Source organism: Calidris pugnax, unplaced genomic scaffold, assembly GCF_001431845.1.
Source record: "Calidris pugnax isolate Ruff unplaced genomic scaffold, ASM143184v1 scaffold161, whole genome shotgun sequence".
NCBI classification, from domain to species: Eukaryota; Metazoa; Chordata; class Aves; order Charadriiformes; family Scolopacidae; genus Calidris; species Calidris pugnax.
This window is the reverse complement of record NW_015090955.1, coordinates 1,111,152-1,123,378: the sequence shown is the minus strand read 5'-3', so window position 1 is coordinate 1,123,378 and position 12,227 is coordinate 1,111,152. Positions and strand designations below refer to the sequence as shown.

Genomic DNA, 12,227 nt, shown 5'->3' with positions numbered 1-12,227 from the left:
TCCCTTGACCTGCTGGCCACACTCTTCCCTACGCAGCCCAGGATTCCGTTGGCCTTCCTGGCCACAAGAGCACACTGCTTGCTCGTTGTCATTTTGTTGTCCACCAGGACCCCCAGATCCTTTTCTTCAGAGCTTGTCTCCAGCAGGTCCACCCCTAACCTGTATTGGTGCCTGACATTCTTCTTCCCCAGGTGCAGGATCCTGCACTTTTCCTTGTTGAACCTCATGAGGAGGAGCCATTGTCTGTCCAAACGACATCTGCAGGCATCAGGTCCTCACTCCTTGTTCTGGCTGCGATACGGCATTGCCAGAAGAAAGGGAGAAGTGTTGGCCCAGGGCTTTGACAACCTCTCAGCAGGTTCTTTCAGCCTCCGGCCAGCCTGCTCTGTCACACAGCACCTCTGCCTGCTTCTTCCGACGCCAGAAAACCCAAACTCTGCTCCTCCTGCCTCCCCACCCCCAGATTTCCAGATTGCCAGCTTCCCCTTCTCTGCTGTTTGGCTCTTCACAGAACTGGGACTGGAGTGAATCGTAGGAAGCGGTGAATGAACCACAGGCTGGCTGACATAGATCATAGAATCATTCAGGTTGGAAGAGACCCTTGGGATCATCGAGTCCAACCATCTACCCTACTCTACAAAGTCCTCCCCTACACCATGTCCCTTAGCACTGCATCTAAACAGCCCTTAAACACAGCCAGGGATGGGGACTCAACATCTCTGCACACAGCCTGGCACTCTGCTCACAGGAATCACACCCCAGCGCTGAGCATCCCACAAAAACCATCCAAATACTGAGCTGTGGACTGTTTACGCTTGGGTGAATTTCACCTTAATGCCCGTGGTCTGCTGCTTTGTAGCTGGTCGTGTCCATATCTTACTTTTCCTCATTTATCCCCAGACTTGAGAACTTGCTTCCAAGTTTCTGATGTCTCACTCGTTATATTATTCAGAATAAAATAGCCCCCCAGGCAGGAGCTCACTGCTGGTCACACTGGAGCAGGTAGAGAGTAGTCAGAAGCTCCAGTTGAGTGGTGGGTGAAAATGGGAGATCAGAGTTGGGGCTCCTGATGGGGTTTGTGGTCGTGGCAAAAAGCTGCTCCTTTGTCTGTCCTTGTCCCTTTGGAGCTGAGCAGCTCGGTGCAGGTCGGGGCCTCGTAGGTTGGATCTTGCGGGATAAGAAAGTGATGATGGAAGCAGGTTTTTGCCGTCCTATTTACAAAATCCTCTTGTCCCGGAGCTGGAAAGGAGCAGCGGGAAACCATTCCTTGGCTGGCAGCTTCCAGCCTCCTCCAGTGAACACCCAGCCCCGAAGCTGGTGTTCCCAGCTTCTCCCCAGCGCCGCTGCCAGGGCACTGCCAACGCTGCCCTGGGCACAGCCCGTGCTTTCTTACCTTCTCCTCTTCCTCCTTCTCTCATCTCTATGCAAATCTTCACACGAGCAGGAGGCAGCGCAGCCCATGGGGCAGCCTCGCAGGTAGCTTTGGATTTGGGTAGCGCCGTGCCAGCCTTTAATGTGGAGGCCTCTATTAGATTAATTGCCCTTTATACAGAAACGGAGCCCTTCCGCTCCTCCGACCGATTATCCTCACTGAAAGAGAGCGATGAATGGGGCTTCACTGGGATTGTGGTGGGCTGGTGGGGTTTTAATGGGAAAGGGAAAGAGAGAAAGGAAAGGAGGAATGGAAAAGAAAGGAAAAAGAAAAAAAAAAAAAAGATAAACCCATCCTCTCTGCTGTTGGAGAACTTTCTCAAAGTCTCCACCGTGGTTAGGACTCTACTCCAGGCACCCTCTATCAAGTAAGGTGTTTAAATCGGGATTTTTTATGCTCCCTGAGCCCCATCCAGCCTTTGTTTATGTCCCCGCCGGGGCAAACGCCGGGAAATTACCTTCGCTGGCAGCTTTGCTTTGAGAGCCAGGTCGTTTTTAGGGAGCTGCGTTGCCGGCGGACCCTCCCCGTTCGTTTTTAGCCCTCGCCGGGGGCTCCATCGCCCCGGTCGGACGGTGTGAGCTCCGTGCCCGTCCCGGGGGCCGCCCCGTCGGGGCTCCGGCGCTCACCGGGAACCGGGACGGGGGGGGGCTGCTCTTCCCGGGGCTTCTCGGGGCTCTCCGTCCCGGTGGGGCGGGCCGGCTCCATCCTTCCCTCCCTCCTTCCTCCCTCCCTCTCTCCTTTCTCCTCCTCTCCCTTCTTCCCCCCCCCCCAAACCTCCGCCCCGATTGTGCAATAGCGAGCGGCGGGGCCGGCGGCACCGCCCGGAGCCCGGCACCGGGAGGAGGGAGGGAGGGAGGCGGCAGGCTCCCGGCACCGGGAGGAGGGAGGGAAGGAGGAAAGGAAGGAGGGAAGGAGGGAAGCAGGCTCCCGGCACCGGGAGGAGGGAAGCTCCCGGCTCCCCCGGGCCCCGAGGATGCGGCAGCCGCCGGGCACCGCGGGGCTGTAGCCCCGGACCCCATGGGATGTGCCCGCCGTCGCCTGGGTGGTGAGTACCCTTGGCTTTGTGTGTGTGTGTGTGTCCCACGTTGGGAGAGATGAGGGGTGATGGGTTGACCCCCTCCTCCCCTCCCCCCCCCCCCCCCCAACCAACGCCCCGGGTGATTGATGGATGGCCGGGAGGATGAGAATATTGCCACGGGCAGAAATCAGTTGCAGATGAGGAGGACTTTCGGGGGGATGGGGGGGGGGGATCTGCTGTGCAATCGTTAAACTATTTCCACCGCCGCTTTTAGCTCGAATTAAATAAAAGAATAGGAGCTGGGGAGCCGCGCTCTATCGGTTGCACATCTGTGGTACAGAGTCCTTCCCGTCTCTTTCGGGTTCCCAACAAAAGTGCCGAGGAAAAAAAAAGGGGGAATGTTGAGTATATCGATGAACCGCGGCGCCGGAGGATGGGGGGTAGTAGTTGGGGTATCGTAAAGGAAGGAAATTTTCCTGACGGCGAGGCAGTAAACTTTTGTTACTTGAAAAGTTTGCACTAGGGATGAATTTACATCCTTGTATCCTTGCAAAGACTTTTTGTGCTTACTGGAATATTACAAAAGCTTATATCCGATATATCTCTACCTGTTTCTCGACTTGTAACATAGTATTTCAGTTTGTCTAAGTATTTGCAGCAATTTTTATTTGTTATGTACAATAATCTCTGCGTTTTATGCACAGTGGGGATTTCTTTTTTTTCTTGAAGAGATGTTCTGGGGACAGAACATGCTTTAGCCCGTTTTCAGGCTGTGTTAAAGTTGATCAGGACAATCCCTTATTGCCCACTCACATTTCTCTTACGAGAAACTTACGCTCTGCTCCGCAGTCTAACTTTTATGTACAGGATTAACCCCATCAATTCAAAATTCAGCCCGTGCAAAGTGTTTGTGGAGTCAGGGCACCGTAGCTTTGCCATGCGGATTTGGGTTTTTTTTTTTTGGAAAAATCTGCACCCTGTTGAAAGGAGTGGAAAGATCCTACTGATACGGCGAGGCTCAGATTTTTCCCTTGTATTTTTAGCCTAAGAACTTAATGTCCTCTTTGCAATGTCCAACCAGCCAAAAAATCAGCCGTATACAATGGGCACTTTTGCTTTTCAAAGGCAGTCTCCCATCTCAAAAGAGGCAGCTCGCCTCAAATTTGCAAACCGCAGGATGGGAAATGGAATTTGCCTTCAGTATAAAAATCCCAAAGTGTTTGCAAACAGCCCTGAGAAGAATCCGGGCTCTTGGCTTGACCTCTCTCCGCGCTGAATTCCAGCTTGGGGAGTTTGCGGTCTTGCTTAAAAAAAAAAAAAAAAAAAAAAAAAAAAGGGGTGAACGAGCAAAGTCTTCCTGAGTGCCCGGTCGTCTTTCCGGAGCGAGGAAAAACACAGTCAAGCTGGAGGGGATTTTGGGTGCCCAGGAAGCGCGGGATTGGGCCCTGAGCCAAACTGCTTTTAAAGTAGCCTTGAAGACCTGCCCGTGCTGGAGTGGCTTCGCTGGCGGCGTGTGTTGGCGTTGCCGAGGTGGTGTTGGGCTGGTGCAGTCCTGGGAAACCTGCCCGAGAAGCAGAGGAAACTCCCGGGCAGTTATTCCTGCCCCAGCTCTGTGCTTCTCCCATTAAAGTCTTCACGATGCCTCTGCCGGCTCCCGGAGCCGAGCTGCGGTGACTGGGGGGCAGGCAGAGCCGGGGATTTGCTCCATCCTAGGGCTTTGCTCCTCGTTTTTTGGAAATCTGCTGTTAAAAAAACCCAACCTCCTCCTCGCCCAGCCTCGGAGATCCCCTGTGATAAAGCCAAGACCGGAGTGCGGCGGGTCCAGCAGGGTGTAGGGCAAAGAAAATTCTCAGCAGCTCGAATCAAACTCTTAAAAAACCTGAATGGCTGATAAAATCGTGCTTTTGGGGGAGGACCGGAGTGGGAATGAGGGGTGGCCTGTCCCTCCACACCTCCCGTTAGCCCTGGTGGGAGCTGTGCTTGCCGTTCCCCAGAGCTTTGTTGCTCGCACAGCGCTGTTTAGGGAGGGAGCCACACGGGGTAGGGGGGGCCAGGGCTTTCCTGGGTGTAATTAGCTCCGAACGGAGCAACCCAACACTCCTTCCTACCAGTTGTGGAGCTGGGCTACCCCCATTCCGGCCACTATTTCAGTCCTTTGGAGTTGAGCTTTGGAAACGGTGTCAGGATCAGACCCTCGCTTTGGTCACGCTCTCGGACCTCCTCACCTCCTCCTTCTTTGATAACAGAGCTCGGATGGCTTGTCCAGAGAGGGGGAAAGACCAGCATTAGGTTCACAGTTTGATTTCTCCGTGGTTACTGGGCCCAATCCTGCAGTTTTAGGAGGGACTGTCTAAATGTCAAGTGTGAGGTCAGCCCCCAGCGCGTCTGGTAGCAATTGAAAATAGCAACCGAGCTCTTACATTACCCCCAAAAGCCTCTGGCCCCGCCGTGCCACATGTTTTTATGCTTCGGTATTGGAGATATTGCAGTCAGTGAATAACACAGACCTTGGGTTTTACGTCGTCGAAACTCAGCAGGCTGGTGCAGTACAGCAGAGATTAAAAAAGAGGGCAAAACAGCACCCAAGTTGACTGGATTTCTGCTGTCGTGGCCAGGATATGGCCCCAGCGGGTGTAAAAGGGAGAAGGGAGGTGGCAGGAAAGATCCCGGAAGATCCACAGCTTGAGCCACAAACTCCTTTCTCTTCCCCTCTTCCCACCTCTTGCTCCAGCAGCTGGGAACCTGATCCTGCGAGCGCAGCCCCGCCGCGGAGGACACGGCTTGATTTTATATGCAAGTTTGGTGATGAATGACCGGGCGAGCAGAGAGCCAGCCCGGTTGGCATCTGAGACACCTCCCATCTCTAACTGCAGGATGGCCTTAACCCGGCGTGTGAGCTAAATTAAATTAAAAAAAACAAAAACAAAACAAAACAAAAAAACCCAAAACCACCATAATCCCGGTGGCCACTCTGTACCAGAACTGGTTTTATCTGGTTCCAGTTATGCTTGTTTTGAGTAAGACCGAGCGGTGCCAGATTCTGATCTCATTTGCACCAGTGGAGTCATTCGGAGGAGCCGGTCCCAGTTTACCTCACTCTTAAGTGAAAGCAGAACTGGCCCTGCTGGGAGAAGGGCTCCCCGGGGAGGTCCCAACACGGGGAAAAGGGGACAGCTCTTGGGACCCTTCCCAGAGGAGCTCCAGGATTTACCACCAGCCCCAGGAAAAAAGCTGTTTTCACCGAAAAAGGAAGGGAAGAGGCTGAGATGGTGTGATTGTGCATGTGGGGGTGAGCCAGGTGTTTTGGGGAGATGCCCATAGTGGTCAGGGGTGTCCATTGGTGATGCTGGGGAGGAGATAAAACCATCCCCTTTCCACTCTGGGTGGGAAACTGGTGCTTGCAGGGGTCAGAGAGGGCTTTAGGGAGCGCAGCCCAGCTGGAGGGCAGCACGTGGAGGGTTTTGAAAGGGGTTTTGGATCCACGGTCCAGGTTTGGACACCTCTGGTCCTCCTGCGTGGCCAAAGCCCCAGCAGATCGCCTCTGGGCTGGGTGGCTGCTGTGATGCTGGGGAGGAGATAAAACCATCCCCTTTCCACTCTGGGTGGGAAACTGGTGCTTGCAGGGGTCAGAGAGGGCTTTAGGGAGCGCAGCCCAGCTGGAGGGCAGCACGTGGAGGGTTTTGAAAGGGGTTTTGGATCCACGGTCCAGGTTTGGACACCTCTGGTCCTCCTGCGTGGCCAAAGCCCCAGCAGATCCCCTCTGGGCTGGGTGGCTGCTCTGCAGCAGGGCAGGGAGCGTGTGGGAAACACCAGCTCCGGGGGGAAGGAGGAGGGAGTCGAGCCCTTGTTCAGGTCCCGACACGCGAGCGGGGCCTCTGGCTGCAACGCTGCCAGCAGCTGTGTGTGGAAATGCCTATTTTTCATATTATCTGCGAGGCACGCCGATACCACCGACCGCTGGGGACTGTTCTAGCCACAGCGTGTCGTGGACTAGTCCTTCCTTGGCCAGGGTCTCAGATAAAACCCCCACATGCTCTCCCTTGCCCCAGTTCACCCAGTTCACCCCAGTCCCGCTGCTCCCCAAAACCTCCTGCTGCTGGGGGCTGGTACCAGGCTTGTTTTCCAGGTCCCCAGCACAGCGGGTCCTCACTCCCATCCCGTTCCCCTGCTCCTCTTAGGGGCTATGAAGCCCCTTGTTTGAGCAGGTGGGACCAGGAGATATTCCTGTGCTTCAGGCTGATGCATTTTCCTGGCTGTGATTGTTCTTAACGCTGAAGGAATTGAGCAATTGAAATAAATTACCAGCAACTGTTTATATTACTCTTGCCTCCTCCACAGGCCATTAGTGTGTCCCTTTTCCAGCAGAGCTCCTTTAGGACCCCATTCTGAGCCTATCTAGGTCCATAGGTAGCTTTCCAATGACTTTTGTAGGTAAAGAAGCTTGGATTTTTTTTCCCAGCTGCATAAAATGAGTTTCTCCAGTGCTCAGGGCACGGTGGAGAAGCCAGATTTAAACTCCCAATGTACCAAAGTCTTTTGAAATTCTGGCCAAAGTCGGGGGGGGGGGAGAGAGAGGGCTTTAAAAATTCTGCCCTGCTTTTCTCTGTTCCTGCTTTATTCCTGTGAATCGCCCAACCGTGCTCGGGTGGAAATTAATACGTTACGGAAAGGGAAGCTCGAACATGTCCTGCTTTGGAAAGGAGCAGGGACGGCTGGATCCACAGTGAGCAGTGCCACAGCTTTTGCTCCATTATCTAAAACTTTTTAGGATTGATTCTTGTGCCTGTTAAACACCAAATGGGAGTTGCTTTTTTATTTTCTTTGTAATTTCTTCCCTGATTTTGTAGCTCGGCAAAGGCAGGGTGAAGCTCTCAGCCAGAAGAGACTTCTGAGCTCGGTTAAGCGCTCATCTCTCTTGCTGTCCTAAAGAATTACCTCTGGATGTAGTTCTCTTCCCTCTCCTCTGGTTAATGAATTGATCAGATTAATTTGGGCTACTGCAGCCCAGCTGCAGAGTCCTCTAACGAATGTTGCACTTTGGATTTTTTTTGCAACCAAATTGAAAAATGGAAAGCTACCAAAGGTGTCGCTAAATGTAAATTTCAAAAGAAGGGGAAGTATTGTATAGGAGAAAGTATTGAATAAAGCAAGTTGTTTTGATTTTTTTTTTTTTTTTCACTGCACAGCAACCTTTCAGGTTTTCCCGGTTTGGATTTAAACTCTTCCTACTGGCGCTGCCCTGTAGTATTTTTAGTCCCATGTAAGCAAGTATTATTTGAGCTGAGATTCCTGAGAGGCAATTCCCTGTCGCGTTCAGAAGTTACTGTTTAGACAAAATCCCGTGTCTAAGGAGCGCCGTGCCCTGGATCTTTCTGGGACTGGTTATATTTCTTTCCAGTTGCCACCAAATTAAGCCACTTAACTGTGGCTTTGATTGCTTTTAGGTGCTTAAATAATCAATTGCCTTTTAGCATTTCGAGATGATGGCTCCTGGCCACCTGCACGCACAGGAGTGATCCCACCCGAGTCCTTGGAGTCCTTTCTCTTCCCCCCTCGCCCAGTATCCTCGTGTGACTCCTCGTGTGACTCCTCGTGTGACTCCTTGTGTGACTCCTTGTGTGACTCCCCCAGCACGCAGTGATGTCCCAGCCTGTCCCCCCACAGCCTGGTGTTTCCCCCAAACACCTTCCCATCGAGGAACGCGCCGCATCGTGTGGGGCGAGGGCTGTTGGCAGCCATCCCTCCCTTCCTGCCCCGGGCAGCCTCTTCCCTCGAAGGAATTCTGGCACTCCAGAGACCTCCCTCTGCTTTTCCCACTCTCGCTGCACCCATGAGCCCTCTCGGAGGACAACGTTCCCCTGTCTCTGGTCTTACAAGCAGGGAAACTGAGGCACGGAGCAGTGCATGTCTTTTAGGGACTTCCTCTTCTCCTGGAAGTGGAGAAAAGCTCCGTGCAGCAGCTTTTTTCAATAAAATGGCACAAATAAGTAGTTGAACACAAAGGCAGGACTCGGTACCGCTGTGATTTGTGGCTATCACCAATTTGGGGTTGCTCTTGGCAGCTTGGTGTGGTGTGGGATGAGAGCCAGGCTGGTTGGGAGGCTGGCTCTGTTGGGCAGGATGGAGTGTGTCCGGGGAGGCAGGAGAGGGTGGTGGAGGTCCCAGCTCTGATCCAGACCAGGAGCTGAAACCTTCACCTTGTCCATCCCGCTGAGATCATATTTATCTCACACAAGGACTTGAATCACTGATTTGGGCACTGAGGTGAGGCCGATTCCTGGCTTCCCACCTCGTTTTCCTTAGCTACAGCGCGGAGCCAACGCTGTTTCTGTGCTGTATTCACAGGCTTTGAGAAATGTTTGTAAAGCTCAAGGGTTTCTTGTCTCTCAGAACCTGGGATGCTGCGTGTGTGGCCGTGAGCACAATATACCTGTGTCTGTGTTTTTATGTGTTTGGCAAAATTGCAAGATCCTGGATAAGAAAAATACCTATAAATATAAACTACTCATGAAATGTTCCCCGTGTCCACCTGCAGGCTTGTCCTGTATTATGGTGTAAACTTCCCACTGGAAAAAGAGGGTAAAACTGATTAGATCTTTTTTTTTTTTTTTTTTATTTTATTTTCCTCCAGAAGTGTTTGGTTTCCAAATGGCCAGGAACAGCTGTGGGCTGGATGGTGGGAATGTGGCCTCCGAGGTAATTCCCGTGGTTGTCCTCCAGCCCATGTTAAGGCTGTAGATTTTCCCAGCTGCTTCCAGGCGTTGGCGGGGACTGTCCTGCTTGTGGGACTCCTCAGAGTCCCCAGGACTGTTGGGATGGGAGGAAAGAGCTCTTCTAGGTGACATGAAACATCTGAGCGTGCCACCACCAGGCTTGTGGGACTCCTCAGAGTCCCTGGGATGGGAGGAAAGAGCTCTTCTAGATGACACAAAACATCTGAGCGTGCCACCACCAGGCTCGTGGGAGGCTCAGCTCTCACAAAGGGTTCCTGCTGGGCTCCCTGGGCCTCCAGGGGATGCTGAGCTGGTACAGCTGAGACCCATCAACCTTGGACATTTTGTCCCTTAGCTCCTCAGTCCTGAGGACAGGCTGGAAAAGGGCTGCGGGGCCGCTCACCACAAGGCTGCAGCTGTGCATGGCGGTGAGAAGTTGTTTGTCTCCGGAGTCTGAGATGTGCCCAGGCTCAAGGGCTGAGTCATTTGATTTCTCAAATTCGTGTCCAAGGGGTGGTGGAGGAAGCTGCCCTGCAGAGGGAGAGGGGGAGAGACCCTCACGGGCTGATGGCTCTGCTGGAACTGAGCTGAACTTTCTGCTTGAAAAGCTTTGACTAGCAGGGAAAAAAATTAAAAAAAAAAAATTAAAAAAAATGTGCCCCTGGTGCTTAGAAGAGAAAGAAGCCCCTGTGTGTGGGGAAGTGCTTGCTCCCGCCGGCAGCCCAGGGCCGGGGTCAGCGCTGGGGAGCACACACTTGTTTCTTCAGGGGCTGCAACGTGTAATTTAGCTTGTCAGGGAGGAATGTGCTCAATGCCCTTTATTTAATCGGGAGTTTGCAAACCTGCTCGGGTGCCTTGTCTTCCTTTTTCCCTTCCCTTCCCAGCTGGGGAGGCTGGGAGGGGGGGGATATGGTGGGAGGGGAAAGGAACACGGTGCTTTTGTCTCCGACCCTGTGGCTGCTGTCAGATGAATGGGTTTAGTGGCAGCTCGGTTCGCATGACTGGTTTGAACTCTGCCAGCCAACACGCTGCCGTGGTGAACAGGCTGTTTCCGGCCCCAGCTCCCTCCCAAACTCAGCTGCATCAGATATTTTTCCTAGGCACTGGCATAAACCTTGTTACTCGTTAGCAATGTGGCCCTGCGGGTTCCAGGGCACTCTTGGGAGGAGGCAAACACCATGTGGACGTGGCCCGTTGGAGGGGAGCGATGCTCAGCGCCGGGGTGGCTTGAAGAATGGGGTGAAATCACCATTGCTCCAGGTCTGTAGGTAATACCCAGTTCCTCCTTCTCCACGACTGCCCCTCTACAAACCAGACCCATGGCCGTTCCGCTGGGGTCCCTGGTTACAAAAACATCCCTCCTCAGGAAAGGAGAGGGCTTAGGCATATGTTTAAGTGCTTTTCTGAAGCCAGACCAGGTCCTCTGCTTTAGCAGAGCACAACCTCACTCATCTTCTTCTCGGTATCAGAGTGAGACAGGAGCCCAGATGCTCAGAGATGCTTCTTCATGCCTCTGGCAATGTGTCTGCTCTGGCCGGTGCTGCAGAAACACCTTTCTGTTGCTTAGGCATATGTTTAAGTGCTTTTCTGAAGCCAGACCAGGTCCTCTGCTTTAGCAGAGCACAACCTCACTCATCTTCTTCTCGGTATCAGAGTGAGACAGGAGCCCAGATGCTCAGAGATGCTTCTTCATGCCTCTGGCAATGTGTCTGCTCTGGCCGGTGCTGCAGAAACACCTTTCTGTTGAACAACTCCCTCCAGGAACAAAAAAAAAGGTCCTGGGGAAGCAGGGCTGTCAGCACAGACAGAAATGTTTGCCTCTTTGCCGCTGGGTAGAGATAGATAGAAACCTGGGGAAAAAAAACCAGCCACCACCTTTCATTGGAAAGAAGGAAATTGCTCTCTAATCGGGCATGTGGAAGTGAACTTGTGTGCTGACTCCGGAGGAATTTCGGCTGTTCCCCGGGGGGTTGGGATTGCTGTTTGGGTCACATCCCAGCTCTGATCTCGGACTTGCCTTTGGGAGCGGGATTCCTCAGCACGGAGCCGCTGGCATCTGAGGAATGAGGGATGCTCGGCTCAGAAAACCAAGTGAACTGTGTTTTTGTGTGTGTGTGTGTGTGTGCAGCTTAGCCGTGTTCTTCCTAGCAGGAATTGCAGAATTCCCCTGCTGAAATGGAAAAAAAAAAAGTATTCAGGGAGCAGAAGTAAGCCCTGAGAGTTGTCTTGAGGACAAATGTATTTAACCGCATCGCTCTCATTAATGACAGTGCAAGTTCAGGGGCTAAAACCCTCTGCTTATCCCAAACCAAGACCTGCAAACCCTGCTTTGTGCAGATGTTCTCACTGGGGGCCCGTGGGATTCACAGGAACCAGTGCTGGGAGGATTAGGGAGCCAGGGTTATAAAGGTGTTGGTGTGTTGTACCTGGATCGTGGTTCCTGTATCACCAGGAAATAAGAAAATTTAGCAGAGAGCCCTCCTGATTCCTCCAGAGATCCTGGGAATGAGGATGCCCTTTTCTGGCTTCCTTGTTATGGAGGATGGCGAAGCATCTCTCTGAATTCAGATCCAGGAGGTTGGGCGTGGTGGAGGGGTAACAGGGCAAAACCCCCTGCCCCATAATGACCTCAAAATATCTGAGCTGGAGCTGTGAGAGGTGCTTAGGAGCCCATCTCGATGAGGTAGATGGTGGTGGTCCTCCAGCAGAGGTGAAGGCTGTGAAGAGTGACCGGGGGAACACCCGGCTGGGAGTCCCCAGCACGGAGCTGCCTCCCACACAGTCTGATAAACAAGGCATTTTTCCTCTCCTTCCCTGCAAGTGTTAAAGGGCTGGGCCCAGGAGCCCTGGGAATCAACAGGAATCTTTCCAGTGTGGGCTTTGGATCTTCGTCCGGATAAATAAATAGAAGGAAATAACAAATAACAGGGTTCTAACAAATATTTTAGAAAGTGTAAATGTCTGCCTTTTCCCTGTGACTCCATCCAAACCCCACAAAGGAAAAAATTTCCCTGTTTCTATGATGCTTTTCCATCTGCCTTTCCCTGGTGATTGGGAGTGTTAG

General features: G+C 52.7%; 1 protein-coding gene across 1 annotated transcript in view; it reads left to right on the top strand.

Annotated features, from left to right (window-relative positions):
* The first annotated feature begins 2,296 nt into the window (after positions 1 to 2,296).
* LOC106893797 (neuroblastoma suppressor of tumorigenicity 1) overlaps positions 2,297 to 12,227 on the top strand; it is a 29,346-nt gene continuing 19,415 nt past the window's right edge. Inside the window, exon 1 of the mRNA XM_014952021.1 lies at positions 2,297 to 2,477. Within this exon, the coding sequence (XP_014807507.1) occupies positions 2,455 to 2,477 (23 nt within the window). The 5' untranslated portion in view covers positions 2,297 to 2,454. The remainder of the gene's footprint in view (positions 2,478 to 12,227) is intronic.